The sequence below is a fragment of the Piliocolobus tephrosceles genome, chromosome 13, assembly GCF_002776525.5.
Source record: "Piliocolobus tephrosceles isolate RC106 chromosome 13, ASM277652v3, whole genome shotgun sequence".
In the NCBI taxonomy this organism is placed as follows: domain Eukaryota; kingdom Metazoa; phylum Chordata; class Mammalia; order Primates; family Cercopithecidae; genus Piliocolobus; species Piliocolobus tephrosceles.
The window spans coordinates 13082177-13107542 of record NC_045446.1 but is presented as its reverse complement, the minus strand read 5'-3'; the positions used below and the strand labels follow the sequence as shown (position 1 = coordinate 13107542).

The following is a 25366-nucleotide window of genomic DNA, read 5'->3' as shown; positions in this document are numbered from 1 at the left end:
TGGCGGCAGCTCTAGACCATAACCGCTGCGTTGGAACCTCGCGAGAAGAGATGAGGGTCACTATCCAGGAAACATCTCCCACCAGGGAGGTGCTGCCTCCGCAACTCTGAAGCCGGAAGATCCAGAACTAAGGGCACCAACTGCAGGATCAACTGCAGGATCACACCCCTCTGGCCTTGTGATCAAGTCATTGTAGAGCATGGTCTGCTGTGGACCATAAGTTCCTCTTGTTCGAGTTTCAATTTTGTAAGTTTCTCTTGTTTGCTCCCCAATACAGTGCTATAGGAGGGAGGGTGGGTTTTTTTGTTTTTGTTTTTGTTTTTGCTTTTGTGTTTTTGGCGCTGAGGAAACAGACGTTGGAAGAGTAAATGATGTGAACAAGGTCACGTAAGGTAAGATTTGAACTCATAACTGGTAAGATACGAACTCAAGTTTGACTCTTTCCACTATAGCTTTCAATTTCAAGCTTAATGGGCCATCTCAAAGTTAAACCTTAAGAGTTCATGGTTTATATAAGTGAAAGGAAATGTTTATAAATGAAAAATGTAAAGACAAGATCTTAGACTTTGACAATCTTCCCTTGGAGATTGGGGAGACTGTCAAAACCACATGAGAAAATTTACAAGACAAAGCAATTTAAAAAATGTTGCAAGAAACAAAAGCTATCTCTTATTAGTTTTAGCAAAATGAAGATATATTTGTTATAATATATGAACAGGTATTTTACATAATGTAAGGACCAGAAATCAGCCAGGTTTCTGAAAGAAATTGGAACTAGAAAATGGAAAGCCATCATAATCTTGGGAAGTTCTGTTCTTCCATCTCTGCTTTTCTCTGGGTATCTTCTCTATCCTCTCATTCTCAAAACTTACTTTCTCTACAATTTTGTCCATTAGAGAAGAGCATGGCAATACCACTGCTACTAAATTTTTACATCTTCTCAACAAGAGACCGGCCTGAACAATCTTGGAAAGAGAATATCATGAACTTGCCTTGCTTTAGATGTTTACCTTTGACCCAGTCAGCTAGGATAAAATAATAATTATGGATACTAAATATGGATGCTAGGGAGAATAACACAGGTTATATACAATCTAATGATAGCTATCTGTGAGTTGTAATTTTCTTATCTATTGAACACCCTCTCTGTATTTTTATTGGTTCCTAACTTATGAAGCCCACCTTTCCAGAATATAACATATCACTCTATTTTCCAGCCTCCCCTGCATCTGGTGGAGGTATATGACATGGGTTCTTCCAGTCAGGTACCCCTGAACCAGGCTTTAATTTAGAGGGAAACAATGAGTAAGAGAATAAACCATGGCAACCAAAAGCCCAATTTTTCTGACCCTGTAAGATGTGGGGATATGAGTAATTTCTAGAGGGATTGATGTTATTGGGACAGTCACCATATTCTATTTACTAAAGCCTAATTTAAGGTTTGTAAGTGAACAAACAATTTGAGAGGTAACTAATGGATTTCTCAAGATGGTAATCTTGGTGGTTTCATGCAAAAAGCTCTCAGGGAACAACAAAGTCATGAAAAATAGGCAGCTATAGGTTGGATTTCCCTCTAAAGTTTAAATTTCTTACCCCCCAAAAAATTAACATTAATTGTTTTCATATTTTCCTACAGAAAAGGAACACATTTATTCTTTCATTTCTCTATTGTATCTTAGTGAAAAATGCCACGAACTCGTCTGTGGATAAGAGAGGAAACAAGAATGTTGGGGGTAAGAACTAAATGCCACTTGAGTGAATAAATGATTATAGTGTTGCGATTTCTAAATATAAAAGGGAAGAGACTGTAACCACTTCTATTATGAACTCCTCAAATGGAGGAATGTTAATAGAAGTGTCCTGAAATTGTTATGTAGCATCTGCATTTTTCCACATTCAGCCTCAACACGTAAGCTATTTATCAGGCTCACATTAAATAAAGCAGAAATTATGAATTTATCAGCTACATGTAAATGACCCAACAATGTCTAAACCCACTCATGCTCTCAGAAAACCCTGACTCTGGAAATGGGTAAAGAAATCTCTTTTTGGCATCTATAAATTATTTCAAGCTAAGCTAATGACATGGTTCTAAATGAGATGATCAAATTGTGGAAACTACATTCAGGAGAAGCTGCAGACCATAGAGCTTTATGGACAGTGGTCACAATAGCACTCGTTTCCCAGTCAACTTCATCAAATATGGCAGGTATTCACCCATATTGCTGGATGATTTTGCATTATCCATTCATTGTTGGATGATGGAACCAGATTAGGATTAAACAAGCAGGATTAAAGTTTGGTTCAGGAAAATTCCCAACATCACAAGTATATTATTACTCCCACTTATTTAAGATCTGCCTGATCCTTTGCCAGAATTATACTAAGAGCCTTACATAAAACAAGCAATGAACCCAATATTTTCTCTCCTCATTTTCAAGGTATGATATTAAAGATGTGGATTCCTAACCCCCTTATCCATTTATCTGGTCTTGGTATTGGGAAATAATTAGTTGAAATGTATTTGAAAATAAGTAAATCTGTTATTGTCTATATTACTGTCTTTCTAATGAGATCTACTGTTATCTAAGAAGACACAGAGCTTTGGTTTTATTTCATGCTTTAAGACATTCCAATGACCATTTCTCCCTATTCTTACCACTAACTATATCTAAAACTTTGGATAAATACAAGAAGATCCTGAGAAGTACAGATAAGGAAGAATAAGATTTAGGGAGCTTTGAACCCAGAGAATGATATGTTAGTGAGTTTCCTGGGTTTTCTTTTTATTTCATATATCTCAAAGTGGGTCCCCAGTTGAGATATACCTACTAATGTTTTGAAGCCTGCAATTTCAAAACATAAAATACCTAGGAATAAATTTAACCAAGAAAGTGAAAGGAAAACTATAAGTAAAACTACAGAAGACTGATAAAAGAAATTGAAGAGGGCACAAAAAAACAGAAAGACATCCCATGCTCATGGATTGGAAAAATGACGATCTAACCAAAGAAATCTACAATTTCAATGTATTCCAAATCCAAATACCAATGTCATTTTTCATAGAAATAGAAAAAAGAATCCTAAAATTTGTATGGAATCAAAAAAGTTTTCAAATAGCCAAAGCAATTCAAAATACCTAGAAGAGAGGAACTTGAGACATTTGCAACACATAGAAATATCCTAAATACCCTGGCTTGATCATTACACATTCAATAAATGTAGCAAAATATTACATGTACCCCACAAATATGTACAAATATTATATCACTAAAAAAAATTAATTTTAAAAATAAAAATTTGATTGATATAACTAAGAAAAACAAATATATTAACTCAACACCATCAACCAGTAAAATGTAATTAGTATTTATAGAATATCTAACATCAGAACATATACTCTTTTTTTTCTTTTTTCTTTTTTTTTTTTTTTTACTTTTAGGTTCAGGGGTGTATGTGTGGGTTTGTTATATAGTAAATGGTTATTATGGGGCTTATTGTACAGATTATTTAATCACCCAAGTCATAAGCATAGTACCTCATGGGTAGTTTTTCAATCCTCACCCTGTTCCAAACTTCTACCCTCAAGCAGGTCCTGATGTCTGTTGTTACCTTCTTTGTGTTCATGTGTGCTGGACATTTAGCTCCCACTTATAAGTCAGAACATGCAGTATTTAGTTTCCTGTTCATGTGTTAGTTTGCTTAGGATAATGGCCTCCAGCTCTATTCATGTTGCAGCAAAGGACATGATTTCATTCTTTTTTATGGCTTAGTGTATATGTACCACATTTTCTTTATCTAGTCTACCGTTGATGAGCATTTAGGTTGATTCCATGTCTTTGCTCTTAAGAATACACATTCTTTTTAAGTGTCCATGGACCATTAACCAAATAAACTATATTTTGGGCCATAAAACAAACTTTGAAATATTTAAAAGAATTGAAATCATATGGAATGTGTTCTTTCACCAAAATAGAATCATACTAGAAACCAATTAAGAGAAAGATAACAAAAAAGCTCTAAACTTGAAAATTAAGACACTTCTAAATAGTTAATGCTTTAAAGAGGACATTTCAATGAAAAATTTATAAAATTCAATTAAATTATAATGAAAATACATGATATCAAAATGTATAACACTAAATGCTTACAGAAAACAAGAAAATTGTCAAATAAATACTCTAAACTCTCACCTAAAAAAAAACTAGAAAAAAGAAGAGCAAAATAAACCCAAAGAAATCAGGAGAAAATAATACAGATAAGAAAATAAATCAATAAAATTTAAATTTAAAAAGTAGAGAAAATCAGTACAACAAATAGTTGATTCTTATAAAAGATCATCAAAATCAACAAACATCTAGCAATGCTGATCAAGAAAAAGAAGACAAAAATTATCAAACTCAGAAATAAAAGAGTATACTACAGATAATTTACATCTCAAAATGATATTAAGAGACTGCTATCAGTAACTATAGACACAAATTTGATAACTTTGATAAAATGAACAAATTTTCCCAAAAAGCACAAACTTCAGCTCAATATGAAATAGATCATTTTAATGGCCCTATAATTGTTAGAAAAATTAAATTTGTAATTTTAAAACTCGTGAAAAAGAAATCTCCAGGCCAGGCCTGATTTCACTGAAGAATTCTACCAGATGTTCTTAGAATATTCAACACCAGTTATTTTCAATATTTTTCAAAAAAAAAAACAGAAGAGAATGAAACATTTCCCAACTTATTTGAAGAGGCCAATATTATTCTGATACCAAAAACAAATAAGACAAAGATAGTACAAAAGAAGAAAACTATAGATCCATATCCTTCAGAATATAGACCCAAAAATCATTTATGAAGTATTAGCAAATATAGTTCAACAATATTTAAAAATAGTTTTCTACCATGACTAAGTGAGACTTATTCCAGATATACAAAGCTGGTTTAGTACTCAAAAAGCAATCGATGTAACCCATCATATTAATAGGCTAAAGAAGAAAAATCACATGGATCATGTCAGTTGATGCAAAATAAACCACATTTGACAAAATTTAACATCTATTCATGATATTTTAGAAAGCTCTTAGAATAACAGAAATGTAAGAGAACTTCCACAACCTGATAAAGAACACCCACAAAAAAACTTACAGCTAACATTATATGTCATGTTTAAAAATTGAATTGTTTTCACCTAAGATTGGTAACAGTGCAAAGATATCATGTCTCACCATGCTTACTAGCACAGTACTAGAAGTCTTAGCACAGATCAATACGATAAAAAAGAAAAATAAAAAGCATACAGATTGTAAAGGAAAAAATGAAAATATCCCTGCTTGCAGATGACATGATGATCTATGTAGAAAATCCCATGCAATTAAAAAAAAAAAAAAAAAAAAAGGACTCCTGGAACTAATAAGTGAGTTCAGTAAGGTCACAGGATACAAGATTAATGATCAACATACAAAATTGATTATATTTTTATATAATAGCAATGAACATATGGACAACAAAATTTAAAACACAATACTATTTAAAATCAGTCAAACAAATACTTAGGTATAAAGTTAGCAAGATATGTACAGGACTCATATTTTGAAAATTATACTAATAGAGACTCAGGCAGGTGGATCACCTGAGGTCAGGAGTTCAAGACAAACCTGACCAACATGGTAAAACCCCGTGTCTACTAAAAATACAAAAATTAGCCGGCTGCCGTGGCACATGCCTGTAATCCCAGCTACTCAGGAGGCTAAGGCAGGAGGATTGCTTGAACCTGGGAGGCAAAGGTTGCAGTGAGCCAAGATCATGCCACTGAATTCCAACCTGGTTGACAAGAGCAAAACTTCATCTCCAAAAAAAAAAATAAAATGAAATAAAAGAATTCCAAGTAGGTTATGTAAATGAAAAGACATTTATTGTGACTGAAAATCTCAACATAGTAAACATATTAATTGTCCCAAAATTGACATATAGATTTAGCACAATTCCTATCAAAATCCTGGAAACATTTTTTGTAGATTTAAATAAGATTATCAAAAATTTTTATGGAAAGGTTGAGAAGCTAGAATAGCTAAAACTTTTTAAAGAAGAATAAAGTGAAAGGAATCATACTACCTGATTTTAAGACATGTAACTACAGATATTAAGACTGTGTGGTATTGGTGTAGTAACAGATACACAGATAAATGGAACAGAATACACTATCCATAGGTAGACTCATACAGTTACGGTTGACTGACTTTTTATAAAAGTAATTCAATGGAGGAAGTATAGTCATCTCTAAAAATTGTGTTGGACTAACAGGATAACCACTGGCAAAAAATAAAAGAAAAGAACCTCAAACTAAAGTCTCTTACCTTATACAAAAATTAACTCATAATGAATAATATATTTAAATATAAAATATAAAACCGTAACACTTTTAGAAGAAAGCATAGGAGAAAATACTTAGTATCTAGGACTCTAGAGCTCTTTAACATGACCTTAAAAACATGATCCATCCATAAAAGACACAAATCAATAAATTTTACTTCACCAAAATTAAGTTTTGTTTTGTGAAATACCCTTGTTAGGAAGATGAAGTGACAAGCTACAGAGTAGGAGAAAATGCTTGCTCACCACATCTCTGACAAAGGATTTATATCTAAGAATATCCTTCTTAAAATCCTTAAGACTCAACTGCAGAAAAAACACAAATGATTCAACTTTAAAACCAGCAAAAGACATGAAAAGACATTTCACTGAAGAAGATATACAGATGGCATAAGCATATAGAAAGATGCTCAACAGCATTAGCCACGAGAGAAACGCAAATTAAGACCATAATGAGATATCACTACAAACCTATTAGAACAACTAAAATAAGAAATTGTGACAATACCAAATGCTGGAGATGATGCAGGGAAACTGGATCTCTCTTACATTGCCAGTGAGAATATAAAAATGATATAATCACTCTCAAAAATAGTTTGACATCTTACTTAAGTACTACACATACACTTACCATTAAATTTAGCAAGTGAGCTCCAGGGTATTTATCTTGGACAACTGAAAACTGATGTCTGCAGAATTTACATATGACTATTCATAGCATCTTTCTTTGTAATAGCTCCCAAACTGGAAACTGTCAAAATACCCCTTCAAGAGGTGAATAAACTCTAGTTGTTCATACCATAGACTACTACTCAGAAATTAAAAAGGAGTGAACTACATTGTTACACATAACAACTTGATGAATTTCAAAGGTATTTTGCTGGCCAACAACAAAAAAGCCAATCACAAAAGGAACATACTGAATTATTCCATTTATTTGACACTATCAAAATGATAATAGTGAGGATATGAAAAACAAATTAGTGACTACCAGAAGTTTAGCATTGTTGGGACAATAAAGATATAGCACGAGGGATATCTTCATGGGGATAGAATAGTTCTGTATCCTGATTATGGTTGTGATTATGCAAATATGCTTATGTGCTAAAATGACACATAACTATACACACACACTGTATCGAGGTTAATTTCCTAATTTTGATATTGTCATATAGTTATGTAAGATGTAACCATTCTGAGAATCTGGACTCAGGACACAAGGACCTGTCCATAGTTTTGAAAATTCCTATGAATTTATAATTACTTAAAAATAAAGGTTTTTTTTTTTAATTCCACATCCTTCACTAAACTCAGACTTCAGAGAAAGTCATTGTGTTCCATGTCAAGCAAGGAGATGAAATGTGCACAGCATGTCAGTCAGTGGGAAAAATCCTATCCATTCCAATTTCCCCTTGCTTCCTGCCACAGCCTGTCGGAAGTACCTCTAAATGCGTAGTTTTGTGTTGTCTAGGGGTTAATCTGTAAGTGAAAATAGTATTTTCATAAATTAGCCACTTCTTGGCTCTCCCCAGAATCACACACCAGAACAGAAGCTCATTGCAAACTTCAAGTAAAGGTGTCCATGTTTTAAGAAAATCTGTGAGAAAAATATGTCAGGAATCCACAGACATTGTGAAACTATGGTGGCAGTATGGCAAAAGATGCTAAGTTATGAACTCCAATCCTGCTCCTTCAGCTTTTTCAAACTTAACCCCTGTGCTTACCTGGGGATGTAGGTAGGAAGAGTCAGAATGTTGGTTCATTCAGCTGTGGCAAAAAAAAAAAGCACCCCTGAGAACTATCTACCTGAAAAGCAACTGAAAGGCCCTACAGTGATACGTTAGAGGGCTCTTCATACAACTTAGAATTGTCCTCCTACGGCTGAGAAACTGTCATAGCTGACCTATAACTTCAGTGGGTACGAATTATCTGAGACCTCCACATCAGGAAATAGCCCCTTGGAAGAGTGACAGAAAACCAAGGATCCCAAAGGCTAACTATCCTTTCAAAAGGACCCTCTTGTGAAGGACTCAAGACTATGAGTTATAGATGTTTTGGAGGTGGGAAGAACAAAAGGAACCGAAGTCCAAAACCCAGCTTTGGTAAGATAAGAGGAATCTAGGGAAGGTTAGAAATACCAAGTCTAGTTGCCTGTAGAACATAAGAGTTATATATGCCAGATAATATTGTTGATCTAGGTCAAGAAGTCTTGACCATACAGATCAAGGATTGTTGACCACACAGGGACTGATGACTCTTGAAAGAGATCAGTTCTTCTGGACTCCAGGACTAATGCTATGTAATCTCCTGAACCAATCAGATAAACAGATTCCTAGTATAATTTTGTTGGATATGTACATAGTCATTATATCTACAAACTGCTCTGAAATAATAAAGTCTCCTTATCTGATTTGAATGTTGAGAAATTTAAAATTCTGTTAGGTCATCATCTTCCATCTTCATCTTGGCTTTTTCTTGATGTATATTCCTTTCAAAGGTTGAACTAAAATAATAATTAATGGTAGTGTTATTTTCTTCCAGGCCATACAAATAATGACTGGCATACTTCTTGATTGCCTGGGACTGCTCTGGATGTATTTGTTATTCACACAAATTGTTGCATTTGGAGCCACATATACTCCTATTGCATTACTAACAGCATACCCATTTTGGTCATCCTGGCTTGTGAGTAAATAATCAAATTTCTGATTGTTATTCATTACATTTAATGACTGTGTATCAGTCAAGCAGTGCGCCAGAGACTGAAACTAAAAATGCACAATTTTTATTCTCAAGGAACTCATTTTATCTAGTTGAAAATAATATACCAATATGAAAAAACTTAGATTCTTATCAGTGATATTCTTTAATAATAAGAGTCTTTTGTTAAAAGGCTACCTTATACATTCTTCTAGGATATGAAGAAAAATGATAAGATGCACAAGGGGCATTTTGGGAAAACAGAAAATTGTTGGTGACTATTCAACTGCCCATATGGTATTTATTTTGCCAGTGGGGCAAATAAAAAATGAGAGAGCATAACTGCTGAGGAAATAGTGGGATATATACAATTTGTGTAGGGAAAGAAACATAAAATCTTTGTGTTGTATTCAAGAAGTATTTGGTAAAACTGAACAGAGATTTTAAAATTGAATTTTATTGTGTCTGATAGTATGATGAGTGATGTGCCATTGTCTTTAAAGGGAATATCATGAAGAAGGATATTATGGTGGTTGATGTGCCATGTTTCCCACAAAATCCTGAGTGAAGCTTATTATAATATCACATTTGGAGTCTGATCACTCAACTGGTACTTATTGAGTACCATGATGTGTCAGGCACTGTTTTAGGTGCCTGAGATACATTAGCAAACAAAACAAAGATCCAAGTTCTTATGGAGCTTTTATTTTAGCATGGCATAGTATATTAGAAGATGATAAGGCTATAGAAGCAAAAAGAAAAAGAGTAGGCTAAGGGGGACTGGAATTTTTGGGAAAGTGGCAAAGGGATATAGATTATCATCTAAAATTGGATGGTTGAGGTAGGGCTCATTGAAAAAGTGACTCTATTACTGATCTATTGTTATGCAATAAACCACCAAAAACCCAGTGGCATACAATTACAAGCATTTATTTTTTACTCGTGCAGACTTGGCAGAGATTCAGCTGCTCTTGGCCTGGTTTCAAGCTACAGGACAGGTCCAGATCCACTCCATATGTATCTTATTGCTTTTAGACTAGTGGCTACTAGAGGCATATTCTTCTCACAATGAAAAGTGAGAACACAAGAGGACAATCCTAATCACACAAGACCATTTCAAGCTTTGGTTTGGGTCATGTTTGTTAAAATCCCAGCTAAAACAAATAAAATGATCAAGTCCTAAATTAAAGAGCAGGGAAGCATAATCCAAGCACCATGAGATCATGGCAAGAGTATGAAAATATATTATTATTACCTAAAAGTAAAAAATTGTGACCAACAGTTCAAACTACCATAGTGATATTTGAGCAAGGACTTGAAAAAGTGATGGTTTTGACCACAAAGATACGTTGGGAAAGAACATTTTGGAGAGAAAACAGTCAGAATGAAGTCTTTGATGAAGAGTTCCTAGAAAAATGCAGTCAGTATTTCTGGAACATTTCTGGAACAGAGTGAGCAATCACAATAATAGTAGAAAACAAGCTAGAAAAAAGAATGAGGTGCATGACAATATAGGGCTATGTAAGCCATTGTAAATATTTTAGCTTTTACTGTAAGTGAATTGGAGTTATTATAGTGTTTCATAAATAGAAGTTAAATAATCTGGTTTAGGTTTTAAAAGAATCACTTTGGTTTCTGTGTTGAAAAGAGAATGAAGGGGTCCAAATAGACTTTTTAGAAAGCTACTTCAAAAGTCCAGGTGAGACTCAAACAAAGTTGTTAGTAGTGAAGGTGGTGAAAGTAATTTAGACATATGTTGATGTAGAGCCAACTTAATGTCTTGATGGATTGGGTATGGAGTGTGAAAGAAGTTAAAGACAATGCCAGGGTTTTTGTTCAAGCTAATAGAAGGAATGACTTGACATCAAGTGATACAGGTGAGACTGTACAGAACTGGTTTTCAGAGGAAGACAATGAGTTTGCTTTGACAATATTGAGTTTGAAATGTCAATAGCCTGTTGGATATGGAATGTAGAGTTCAGAAGACAGAATTAGAATAAAAGATACAGAATTGCAGAAAGGACAAGAATTCACCAATCAAGTATCTGCTGCCTTCAAGAGACTCACCTAACACATAAGGAATCACATAAACTTAAGGGAAAGGGGTAGAAAAGGATATTCCATGCAAATGGACACCAAAAGCTAGCAGGAGTAACTATCCCTGTATGAGACAAAACAAACTTTAAAGGAACAGCAGTTAAAAAAGACAAAGAGAGACCTTATATAATAATAAAAGGCCTTGTCCAACAAGAAAATATCACAGTCCTAAATATATATGCACCTAACACTGGAGCTCCCAAATTTATAAAATAATTACTACTAGACCTAAGAAATGAGATCGCAACACAATAATAGGGGGGACTTCAGTACTCTACTGGCAGCACTAGACAGGTCATCAAGACAGAAAATTGACAAAGAAATATGGATTTAAACTATACCCTGGAACAAATTGACTTAACAGATATTTACAAAACAATTCTACTTGACAACTGCAGAATATACATTCTATTCATCAGCACATGGAACTTTCTCCAAGATAGACCAAATGATAGGCCACAACACAAGTCACAATAAATTTAGAAAAATTGAAATAATATCAAGTACTCTCTTAGACCACAGTGGAATAAAATTGGAAATCAACTCCAAAAGGGACCTTTAAAACCAAGCAAATACATGGAAATTAAATAACCTGCTCCTGAATGATCATTGGGTCAACAATGAAATCACAATGGAAATTACAAAATTTTTTGAACTGAATAATAGTGACACAACCTGTCAAAACCTCTGGGATCCAGCAAAGGCAGTACTAAGAAAAAGTTTACATGCCTACATCAAAAAGTCTGAAAGAGCACAAATAGACAATCTAAGGTCACACCTCAAGGAACTAGAGAAACAAGAACAAACCAAACACAAACCCAACAGAAGAAAAGAAATAACAAAGATTAAAGCAGAATTAAATGAAATTGAGGGGGAAAGGCAATACAAAAGATAAATGAAACAAAAAGCTGGCTCTTTGAATAAGTAAATAAATTGATAGAACATTAGCAAGAGTAACCAAGAAAAGAGAGACAATCCAAATAAGCTCAATTAGAAATGAAATGGGAGATATTACAACTGAAACCACAGAAATACAAAAGATAACTCAAGGCTACTATGAACACCTTGTGCACATAAATTAGAAAACCTAGAGGAGATGGAAAAATTTCTGGAAATGTACTACCCTCCTAGATTAAACCAGGAAGATATAGAAGCTCTGAACATACCAAAAAAAAAAAACAAAAAACAAAAAAAAACAAAAGTAGTGAGCTTAAAATGGTAATAAAAAATTGCTAACAAAAAAAAAGCCCAGGACCAGATGGATTCACAGCAGAATTCTATCAGACCTTCAAAGAAGAATTGGTACCAATCCTACTGACACAACTCCAGAAAATAGAGAAAGAGGGAATCCTCCCTAAATCATTCTATGAGACCAGTATCACCCCAATGCCAAAACCAGGAAAAGGACATAACAAAAAAGAAAACTATAGACCAATATCCCTGATGAACATAAATGCAAAAATCCTTAACAAAATACTAGCTAACTGAATCCCACAGCACATCAAAAAAATAATCCACCATGATCGAGTGGGTTTCGCAGGGGATGCAGGGGTGTGTTAACATACTCAAGTCAATAAATGTGATACACCACATAAACAGAATTAAAAACAAAAATCACATCTCAATAGATGCAGAAAAAGCATTTGACAAAATCCAGCGTCATTTTATGATTAAAACCCTCAGCAAAATCAGCATACAAGAGACATACCTCAATGTAATAAAAGTCATCTATAACAAATCTGCAGCCAACATTACACTGAATGGGGAAAAGTTGAAAGCATTCCCTCTGAGAACTGGAACAAGCCAAGGATGCTCACTCTCACCACTTTTATTCAACATAGTGCTGGAAGTCCTAGCCAGAGCAATCAGACAAGAGAAAGAAATAAAAGACATCCAAATCAATAAAGAGGAAGTCAAACTCTTGATTTTTCCTAATGATACAGTTGTATATCTAGAAACCCCTAATGACTCATCCAAAAAACTCTTAGAACTGGTAAATGAATTCAGCAAAGTTTCAGGATATAAAATTAATGTACACAAATCAGTAGCTCTGCTATACACCAACAGCAACCAAGCTGAGAAACAAATCAAGAACTCAACCCCTTTTACAATAGCTGCAAAAAATAAAATAAAATATTTAGGAGTATACCTAACCAAGGAGTTGAAAGACCTCTGCAAGGAAAACTACAAAACACTGCTAAAAGCAATTGTAGATGACAGAAACAAATAGAAACACATCCCATGCTAATGGATAGGTAGAATCAGTATTGTGAAAATGACCATACTGCCAAAGCAATCTACAAATTCAGCACAATTCCCATCAAAATACTACCATCGTTCCTCACAGAACTGGAAAAAGCCAATCCTACAGTTCATATGGAACCAAAAAAAAAAAAAAAAAAAAAAAAAAGCCCACATAGCTAAAGCAATATTAAGCAAAAACAACAAATCTGGAGGCATCATATTACCCAACTTCAAACTATACTATAAAGCAATAGTCACCCAAACAGCATGGCACTGGTATAAAAATAGGCACATAGACCAATGGAACAGAATAGAGAACCCAGAAATAAAGCCAAATACTTACAGTTGGCATATCTTTGACAAAGCAAACAAAAACATAAAGTGGGGAAAGGACACCCTATTTAACAAATGGTACTGGGATAATTGGCAAGTCACATATAGGAGAATGAAACTGGACCGTCATCTCTCACCTTATTCAAAAATCAACTCAACATAGATCAAGGACTTAAATCTAAAAAAAAAATAAAATTAAATTAACATCGGAAGAACCCTTCTAGACATTGACTTGGGCAAAGACTTCATGACTGAGAACCCAAAAGCAAATGCAACAAAAACAAAGATAAATAGGTGGGACTTAATTAAACTAAAGAGCTTCTGTACAGCAAAAAGAACAGTCAGCAGAGTAAACAAACAACCCACAGAGCGGGAGAAAATCTTCACAATCTACACATCTGACACAGGACTAATATCCAGAATTTACAAGGAACTCAAACAAATTAGCAAGAGAAAATCAAACAGTCCCATCAAAAAGTGGGCTAAGGACATGAATAGACAATTCTCAAAAGAAGATATACAAATGGCCAATAAACATGTGAAAAAATGCTCAATATCACTAATGATCAGGGAAATGCAAATCAAAACCACAGTGTGATACCACCTTACTCCTGCAAGAATGGCCATAATCAAAAAATAAAAAAAAAAAAAAATAGATGTTGGCATGGATGCGGTGAAAAGGGAACACTTCTATGCTGGTGGGGGAATGTAAACTAATACAACTATTATGGAAACAGTGTGGAGAGTTCTTAAAGAACTAAAAGTAGAACTACCATTTGACCCAGCAATCTCACTGCTGGGTATCTACTCAGAGGAAAAAAAGTCACACAAAGAAGATACTTGCACCCACGTATTTATAGCAGCACAAGTTGCAATTGCAAAAATATGGAACCAGCCCAAATGTCCATCAATCTACGAATAGATAAAGAAGCTGTGGTATACATATACAATGGAATACTACTCAGCCATAAAAAGCAACAAATGAATGGCATTCACAACAACCTGGATGGAACTGGAGACTACTGATTTAAGTGAAGTAACTCAGGAATGGAAAACCATACATTGTATGTTCTCACTCATAAGTGGGAGCTAAGCTATGAGGCTGCAAAGGCATAAGAACAATACAGGGGACTTTGGGGACTCGGGGGAAAGGGTGGGAGGAGGTGAGGGATAAAAGACTACAAATTGGGTTCAGTGTATACTGCTAAGGAGATGGGTACACCAAAATCTCACAAATCACCACTAAAGATCATGTAACCAAATATGACCTGTTCCCAAAAACCTATGTAAATTAAAAAAAAATAAATGTAATGACAAAAAAGAAGCTTAAGAAAGAAATCTTAAAAAAGTAGAATGAAGAGTCACTGGTATCTAGTAATGAGACTAGATGAGATCACCAAGGAAATGAATAAACATAGAAAAGAGGAGATAACTAAGGACTAGAGCTGCACTGTCCAATACAATAGTCACATATACCTACTGAACCTGGAAAATGCAACTAAAATGCACTGAGAAGTGCTGTAAAGATAAAATACATATAAGATTTCAAAACTTAGTATACATTTTAAAATGTAAAATATATAATTATTTTATATTGATTCTATGTTGAAATAATTTTGGGTATGTGAACTTATAGAAAATATTATTAAAATAAGTTATATATATTTCTTTTTAGTTTTCTTAATATGGCACTTGAAAACTTATAATTACATATGTTGCTTGCATTATATTTCTATTGGACAGCCCTAGACAATATTCTGATTCAGTACAGTGCTATGATTAGGTTTGTTTTAATACCATTACTCTATGAGTAATAAGAGATTAGATTTGAGAATGTTAGGGAAGTTAGAAGAGGCTACTGCAGTGATTCAGATAAGAAAAATGGGGCCTTAATTCAATTCAGAGGTGCCAAAAATATACGTTCTGTCTTAGTCCATTTTGTGTTGCTGTGATAGAACATCACAGGCTAAGTAATTTATAAAAGAAAACAAATGTATTTCTCACAGTTCTTGGTGCTGGGAATTCTAATATCAAGATGCTGGCATCTTGTGAGGACCTTCATGCTACGTCATCTCATGATAGAAAGTGTAAGGGCAGGCCGGGGACAGTGGCTCACGCCTGTAATCCCAGCACTTTTGGAGGCTGAGGCGGGCAGATCATGAGGTCAGGGGATCGAGACCATCCTGGCTTACACGGTGAAACCCTGTCTCTACTAAAAATACAAAAGATTAGCCAGGCATGGTGAGGTGGGTGCCTGTAGTCCCAGCTACTCGGGAGGCTGAGGCAGGAGAATGGTGTGAACCCAGGAGGCGGAGCTTGCAGTGAGCCGAGATTGCACCACTGCACTCCAGCCTGGGCAACAGAGTGAGACTCTGTCTCGGGGAGAAAAAAAATCAGTGAAACAGGTAGTTGATATTTTGCAAAGTTAAACAAATTTGACAAATGTTTAGCCAGACTAACCAGGAAAAAAAGAGAGATTCAAATAAATAAAATCTGGAATTAAAAAAGAGACATTACAACTGATGTTGCAGAAATTCAAAAGATCATTAGTGGCTACTATGAGCAACTATATGCCAATAAATTGGAAAATCTAGACAAAATGAACAAATTCCAAGATACATACAACCTACCAAGATTGAACCATAAAGAAAGCCAAAACCTGAACAGACCAATAACAAGGAATGAGGTCAAAGCCATAGTCAAAAGTCTCTCAGTAAAGAAAAACTTGGGACCTGATAGCTTAACTGATGAATTCTACCCAACATTTAAAGAACTAGTATCAATTCTACTCAAACTGTTTCAAAAAAAAATAGAGGAGAAGGGAATACTTCCAAAGTCATTCTACAAGGCTAGTAAAACCCTAATATCAAAACCAGACAAGGACCCATCCGAAAAAAAAAGAAACAAAAAAAAGAAAACTACAGGTCAATCTGATGAATATTGATGCAAAAATCCTCAACAAAATAATAGCAAACCAAATTCAACAATGCATCAGACAGATCATTCATCATGACCAAGTGGGATTTACTCCTGGGATGCAAGGATGAATCAACATACCAAGTAAATCAATGTAGTACATTATATCAACAAAATGAAAAATAAAAACCATAAGATCACTTCAAATGATACTGAAAAGTCATATGATAAAACCCAACATCTCTTCATGTTAAAAACCCTCAAAAAACTGAGGATATAAGGAACATACCTCAATATAATAAAAGTCACTTATGACAGACCCACAGCTAGTATCATACTGAATGGGGAAAAATGGAAAGCCTTTCCTCTAAGATCTGGAACACAACGATGCCTACTGCCACCACTGTTATTTAACATAGTACTGGAAGTCCTAGCTAGAGCAATCAGACGAGAAAAAGCTATGAAGGGCATCCAAATTGAAAAGGAAAAAGTCAAATTATTCTTGTTTGCACATGATATTGCCTTATATTTGGAAAAACCTGAAGACTCCACTAGAAAACTATTAAAACTGATAAACTCAGTAAAGTTGCAGGATGCAACATCAACATACAAAAATCAGTAGTGTTTCTATATGCCAACAGTGAGCAATCTGAAAAAGAAATAAAAAGATTAATCTCATTTACAACAGTCACACATAAAATTAAATACCTAGAAATTAACTAGGGAACCAGGAAACAAATCCACACACCTAGAGTGAACACATATTCAACAAAGGTACCAAGAACATATACTGGGGAAAAGACAGTCTCTTCAATAAATGGTGATGGGAAAACTGAATATCCATATGCAGAAGAATTAATATCTCTCACCATACACAAAAATCAAATCAAAATGGATTAAAGACAAATCTAAGACCTCAAACTATGAAACTACTACAAGAAAACATGAGGAAAATCTCCAGGACATTGGTTTGGGCAAAAATTTCTTGAGCAATACCTCAGAAGCACAGGCAATCAGAGCAAACATGGACAAATGGAATCACATCCAGTTTGAAAGTTTCTGCACAGCAAGAACACAATCAACAAAGTGAAGAGACAATCCGCAGAATGGGAGAAAATGTTTGCAAACTACCCATCTGACAAGGGATTCATAGCTAGAATATATAAGAAGCTCAAACAACTCTATAAGGAAAAAATCTAGTCATCCGATTAAAAAATAGGCAAAAGATTTCAGTGGACATTTCTCGAAATAAGACATACAAATGACAAACAGGTATATGAAAAGGTGCTCAACATCACTGATCTTTGGAGAAATGCAAATCAAAACTACAATGAGATATCATCTCACCCCAGTTAAAATGGCTTATATCCAAAAGACAGGCACTAACAAATGCTGGTGACGATGTGGAGGAAACGGAACCTTTGTACACTGTTCATGGGAATGTAAATTAATACACCCACTATGCAGAATAGTTTGGAGGTTCCTTGGATAACTAAAAATTCAGCTACTATATGATCCAGCAGTCCCACTGCTACATATATACCCAAAGGAAGGGAAATCAGTGTATCGAAGAAATATCTGCACTCCTACATTTATTGCAGCACTGTTTACAATAGCTAAGACTTGGAAGCAACCTAAGTGTACATAAAAGGATGAATAAAGAAAATGTGGTACATATACACAATGGAGTACTATTCAACCATACAAAAGAATGAGATCCACAACTGTAGCAGCTCTGCTCCCACCTCAGGCCTGCAACGCAGGAGAGCACAATTCCAGTGCTCACTGCTCAGACACTTTCCACAGTTCTAGCTGTGGAGGCTCTTAGCCCACACCAGGGCAAGAACTCCAATCTCTGGCCCAAGACTATAATCCTTACGTGGCCATGCTGCAGGCTCACCATAGAATGACTGACTTTGTGTGCACCCAGATTAAAAATGATGTCCTGCTATTGGTCCTGGGTTTGGGAAAATGTCTGCAGCTTTTCCCAGTGCCTTTCCCTCTCAGTGTCTCCCAGCTTCTCCCTAAGTTAGCTCCAGAGCTTGGGAGAAATAAAATGCTCCCCCACAGCCTGGGTTCCTTGGATTTCCCATGCAAAGATGAGTCACAGAGGGAGGCTCTCTGCTTCTCTCACACAGTGGGACTTCACTCACTTCTATCAGCCAGACATCATCATGGGGACTGTTCGCCCATGCTCTCTTCTCCAGGATCTGGGGGTCCTTAACAACATCCGTGAGTTTCTGTTTTCCTTTTTGAATTAAAGCCCACAGAGTTGATCTTTATGCACTATTCTTTTATTTCCAAGTTGCTAAAGTATGCTAAAAGCCCCCTAATCTGCCATCTTGGAAAAAAAATCGAAACATTATATGTAACTATTACAACACTACCACAATAACACGGTGTAACAGATTATCCTCATGTTACCAATGAAAAAAGCAAAACTAAGTTATAGGTTAAGTAATTTTCCTGAGTCACAGAGAAAGCAAAGAGCAAAGAACTCAACCTCAGATCCTTCTTACTTCAAAATTCTATTTAGCATTGACATATGAGTTTCCAGCTTTTTTCTGGGAAAAGAACATCCCTCTCCCATACTACTAACTGACCTGTTCATTTCTTAACGCTGTGGAAAGTTTTATAAGTTCATAAATGTTGCATCTGTGAGTAAAATAAATTTCTGATACACCATAATTGCCATCTTTCTAACAAGTGTCACGAAATGATGGAAGATCTCAGAACAAGCTTCTCATGGAAGACATTGTATAATTCTTCTATTTAAGTATGTAAACTGAAGCACCAATATTTTATGAATGATATTTTCTATTAATAAAATATATAAGCAATATATTAAAAGTATTTTCATATGAAGTCACCAAGATACAACATTTCCCAGTAGTAAATTCATTAATTGTGTGCATTTTCCTGTAATTTACATATTGGCTTTAATAAATTATAATTGACAAAAACTAAGGAAACATTGAGACTCCTTTTTCCATAAAGTCACTTCAGAATGCCCTTAGATTCTATTTCCAATACATATATTAAATTAGTAGCCAGAGATTTCATGGCTTTCTCCCATCTTCACAAATAAAAAAAAAAAAAAACCCTTGAATTATATCCTGAATGATTTTCTCAATGGTCCCATATTCTTTATGTTAAAACATTCCAGAATTCTCTTACTTTTTAAGTTTATACATAAGCATAATGACTGGGTATTAACAAATGTAATCTTTGTTTCCAGTTTATCTTCTCGGGAGCCTTTACAGTATTGTTAGAAAAGAGACGTTCACCATTCTTGGTAAGTCAGAATGCTTATAGCAGCTCTAGAGTTTCATTTGCCAAAAGAAGGAAAGTCAGTGGGTAGACAGCATTGTCTGTGTGTCACTAGCAACCTATATATAATTGAAGAATAGATTTTTAAAATATAAGAAATGTAAGTTTCCATTGCATTTTCAAACAAAAACAGAATACATGCCAGTTACTGAAGTCATTGTTATATTTCATCAGTTATAAAAATGACTCAGATGTATGAAGTTAATCAAGAAGCTAAATTTCTACATGATAAATCATTTAGTGCAAATAAAAATTCAATGAAGACATAAATATAGCTATCTTGAAATGACCCAGTTTCTGTTATTACCTTCTTTTTCTCTTGCTTCTTTCTTCACATGTCTAGGAACTTTTAATTGTATGGGGGCTACTGTGTATGTGGTGTTTTAAAGAGTCTGGATCGTGTTGATTTCCTTTAGTGAATATTGCATTTTGTATTGATAGGAAGTGAGGTGAAAGAATAAGAAATTAGAATAATTATGTATATGTAAATGCTAGAAGATTGACTTCTGGAATGGCAGACTGAGAACAAAAGCAGGGAAATCACTGGCAAAACAACCAAAAGTAATGATTTCAGAGCATTGGAAATTAATCAAAGCCACAGCTAAAACAGAAAATTATCTAAGAGATGCTAGTAAACCTCAGAAAAATAGAGAGATCTATAATGTTTTAATTTGAGGCTAATTTCTATCCCCTCTCCCTTCAAGCTCATTGGCAGAGTATGTATGAAAAGCCAGCAGTAGAGCAACCAGCTTAGAGGACCGACATCTTGTGATGCTCTATTAAAAGTGCCATCATCTGAGCAGAGTCAATATTTTGTCTGAAATTGCACCTCTGTTCCCAGGATGTTTTGGCTATTTTTTGTATGAAGATTTCAGCTCAGTGAAAACAAACTCCTACCACTAGATGGCGTAAACACCATCAATCCGCTAACAATAGCACAACTTAGTAAGGCTATGAATGCAGGTAAATAAGGGTTTGGTCAGAAATTTAAAAGACAATCCTGAATAACTAGATAATCATAAGGAGCTTTGAAAAGCTCTGACATATTCTTGGAGATCTAAAGTCCCTCACAAATATGGAAAGCTATGTGCATGCCCAGGAAACAACTAAGAAAGAAGAAAGGCCCACCACTCATTTACCTCTGGCTGACTATGAGGCCCTAAGCAAGGAAGAAGTGAAAGCTGAAGCTGTCTTATAAACTAAGTGAAGTGTTAAGCATATATTCTCATACATACTCTCCTTGGCAAAGGATTATGGACTGACATTAAATTACACTGGGCCAGGGATAGCTCCCAGGAAGCAGATAACCCATGGGCCACATTGAGGGAATAAAATATTTACAGAATTAATCCAGGAAATTTAACAAAGAAGAAGAAATAAGAAAAACAAAAACAAAAATAGCAAAAATAGCAAAAACAACAACCAACAGAAAAATATTACTGTGGGGGACAAAATTTGGTACTTACTACTCAAAGACTTTAAATTAGATCTTTTAAGTATGGTCAGAGAACCAAAAAAAAAAAAAAAATTGTTTAAAGAATTAAAAGAAAGCATGAACATGATATGTCACCAAATACAGAATATCAATAAAGAGATAGAAATTATAGATTTTTAAAAATTAACACGCTAATTGGAATTCCCATAGAAATCACTTTAAAACATGACTGAAAATATACACAACAAGAAATAAGGCCATCTCCAGTGATACCAGGCACAAGTTCAACTCAAACCATCCTAGACTCCAGACTAGTCCTACGGACCCAGACTCTACACCTGCCCTAGCACCAGGCCAACCCTAAGCTGCAGGCCAGTTCCTATAAGCCCAAATCTCCAGAGGACCCAGCAGACCCAAGGTCCAGGCCCACCCCAGTGGACCCCATTGCCAAAATGAGCCACATGGACTGAGGCACCATGACCACCCTTGCAGACCCATTCCAATGCCCATGGACTCAGGACCCAGACTCATCCCTACAGACTTGGTTTAGACTTGCCCCAGCACCAGACCAGCCCCATGGACTCAGAATGCAGACCCATGTCAGTGGTCCCAGGTGCCAGGCCCATCACAACATCTGAGTGACCCCTAAAGACTCAGGCTCAAGGTTCACACTAGTATCAGCTCAGCTCTTGTAGACTCAGGCTTCAGGCTGGCCCCCATGGATACAGGCTCCTGGCCCATACCCATATGCCAATCAACAAGTCCACCATGGTAGATCAGGGCTACAGGCACAACTCCACAGAACCAGGATTCAGGCCCACCTACCTGCTAACCTGGTATCAGGCCAGCTTGCCTGAGGACTCCAGCAACAAGCCAGCCATACCAGATGCTCTGCTCAGAATCTCTGAATCTGGTGAAAGTCTTTTCTAGACAAAGCCAGTATGAAAAAAACTGGAATAAGGCTCCTACTTCAAATGGACAGATATCAATATAAGGCACAAAAATGAGAAAACAAGAAGACATACCACCAAAACAACATAGTATGCTCCCGGTAGCTGACCCCAAAGAAATGGAAATATATGAACTTCATCATCAATAATTCAAAGTAATTGTCATTGAAAGGCTCAAGGAACTTCAAGAAAATGCAGATAATTTTATAAAATCAGGAAAACAATAACTGACCAAAATGAGAAATTTAACAGAGTGAATAAAATTATTTTTGAAAATTAAAAAGAAATTCTGAAGCTGAAAAATAAATGAAGTTTAAAATGCAACAGAGAGCAGCAACAACAGAATTCATCAAGCAGAAGAAATACTGTGACACTGAAGACAAGGCATTTGAATATATACAGTCATAGGAGAAAAAAATGAAAAGGACAAAAAAACTATAGGATTTGTGGGACAAGATCAAAAGAGGAAATATTCAAAATATAGGAGTTCAAGAAGAAGAAGACAAAGACAAATGGCGTTGGAAATATTATTAAAATAACATAAGAAAGCTTTCTAAATCTGGGAAAAGATATAAATATCCAGGTACAGGAAGGACCAAAGGTCTCCAATTAGATCAATCCAAGCAAGATTATACCAACATATAATCAAACTGTCAAAAATCAAAGACAAAGAGAGGCTCCTGAAAACAATAAGAAAAAAGAAGTAACTAATATATAAGAAAGTTTCAACAAGGCTAGTAGGAGATTTCTCAGCACAAATGTAACAGGCCTGGACAGAATAGGATGATATAATCAAAGTGGTGAAAGAAAAATACTATCAACAAATGACCCAGGAAAGCTGTTCTTCAAAAATTAAGAATGAAGACTTTCTCAGACAAACAAAAGCTGAGAGAGTGTATTATCCTCTAATGGAAGGGTCAAAGCTTACAAAATTTTAGTTAGATAGGAGTAATAAGTTCAAGAGACCTTATGGTGCAACATGATGACTATAGTTAAAAACACCAGATGTGACAGAGGTGTTGAAATTATCACACTGTGACTTCAAAAAGCTATGATTAATATGCTGAGAAATCTAATGGAATAAAGTGGGCAACATGCAAGAACAGATAAGTAGTGTAATCAGAGAAACAGAAATTCTAAGATGTAATAAAAAGGAAATGCTAGAAATAAAAAAACATTGTAACAGAAATGAATAATGCCTTTGATGGGCTCATTAGTAGTCTGGACATGTCTGAGGAAAGAATTAGTGAGTTTAAGGATCAGTAAATATAGAAGCATCCACAACTAAAAAGTAAAGGGAAAAAAAAAACTGAAAAAAAACAGGACAAAAAATCCAAGAACTGTGAGATAAAGACAAAAGAAGTAACATGTGCATAATGGAACTGCCAAAAAAAGAACAAGAGGGAGCGGAAGAAATATTTGTAGCAATAATGACTGATAATTAATATCAGACCAAACCACAGATCCAGAAACTTAAAGGGCACTAAGCAGAATAAATGCCAAAAAATATACACTTAGGAAAATTATACTTAAACCACAGAAAATCAAATATTTTTTTAAAAATCTTGAAAGAAGTTGTATTAGTTTGTTCTGCTATATAGAAATACCTAAGACTGGGTATTTATAAAGGAAAGAGATTTAATTGACTCACAGTTCCTCAGGCTGTATAGGAAGCAGGACAGCATCTGCTTGGCTTCTAGGGAGGCCTCAGGAAACTTAAAATCATGGCAGAAGGTGAAAGGGAAACAGGTACATCTTACATGACAGGAGCACGACCAAGGTGGGAGGAGGTGCCACACATTTTTTAACAATCAGATCTCATGATAACTCATTCACTATCATGAGAACAGAGGGGGAAATCCACCCTTTTGATCTAATCACCTCCCACCAGGCCCTACCTCCAACATGAGAGATTATAATTCAACATGAGATTTGGGCAGTGACACAGATTCAAACCGTATCAGAAGCCCAAAAAAAAATTACCTATAGAGGATCAAGGATAAAAATTACATAGGACTCCTCCTCATACACCACACAAGTAAAAAGAGTGGAGTTAAATATTTAAAGTATTGGAGAAATGCCAACCTAGAATTCTGCACTCTGAAATTATTCTTCAGAAGTGAAGGAGAAATAAATATTTTCTCAGACAAGCAAAATTGAAGAAGTTTGTTGAGAGTAAACCTGCTTTGCAAGAAATGTTAAAGTTAAGATTTTTCAGGAACCAAAAGAAATTATATTTGTCAGACTTAGAACTTAATAAAGAAAAAAAGAGAAATAAAAAGTGAAGGAAAAAATTAAAACTTTCATTTTTCTTATATTTAATCTAACAGTTTATTCAAAATGATGATAGCAGCAATGTATTCAATGATCACACCCTATAATTAGGTTTAATGAAAGAAAGCAATGATACAAACGATGAGAGGAAGGAATTAGAACTACTTTGTTAACATAAGATACTTGTACTATCTGTGAAGTAGTATATTGTTATTTGACAAATAGAGTTGGATTAGTTGTAAATGTATATTGAAAACACTGTGGTAACCACTTGAAGAAGTTTATTTAAATATTTGATTTGCTAATAAAAAAGAGAAAACAGAATCACATAAAATGTTCATTTAAGCCAAAAAAGGTAGAAAAACAGCATAATCTGAAAAAACAAGCAAGAACAAGGGAAATGAATAAAGACCAGTAATAAATATATGACAGATATTAATCCACCTCTATCAATAATCACTATAAACACCAGTGATCTAAATGCACCTATCAAAAGACAGAGATTTTTGAAGAGTGGAACAAAAAACAATATTCAACAATATGTTGTCTAGAGGAAACCTGCTCTAAATATAAAGACACATATAGATTGGAAGTAAAAGGATGGAAAAAGATATCACATGTTAAAGCTAATTGAAAGAAAGTAGGAGTAACTATATTAACTTCAGACAGGGCAGACATCAGGGCAAGGAAAATTATCAGGAATAAAGAGAGGCATTACA

At 34.9% G+C, this 25366-nt stretch overlaps 1 protein-coding gene across 1 annotated transcript in view; it reads left to right on the top strand.

Moving 5' to 3' along the window:
* The first annotated feature begins 1685 nt into the window (after positions 1-1685).
* LOC111544957 (membrane-spanning 4-domains subfamily A member 5-like) overlaps positions 1686-25366 on the top strand; it is a 33081-nt gene continuing 9400 nt past the window's right edge. Inside the window, exons 1-3 of the mRNA XM_023215836.2 lie at positions 1686-1733; positions 8910-9053; positions 19897-19953. Of these exons, the coding sequence (XP_023071604.1) occupies positions 1686-1733; positions 8910-9053; positions 19897-19953 (249 nt within the window). The remainder of the gene's footprint in view (positions 1734-8909; positions 9054-19896; positions 19954-25366) is intronic.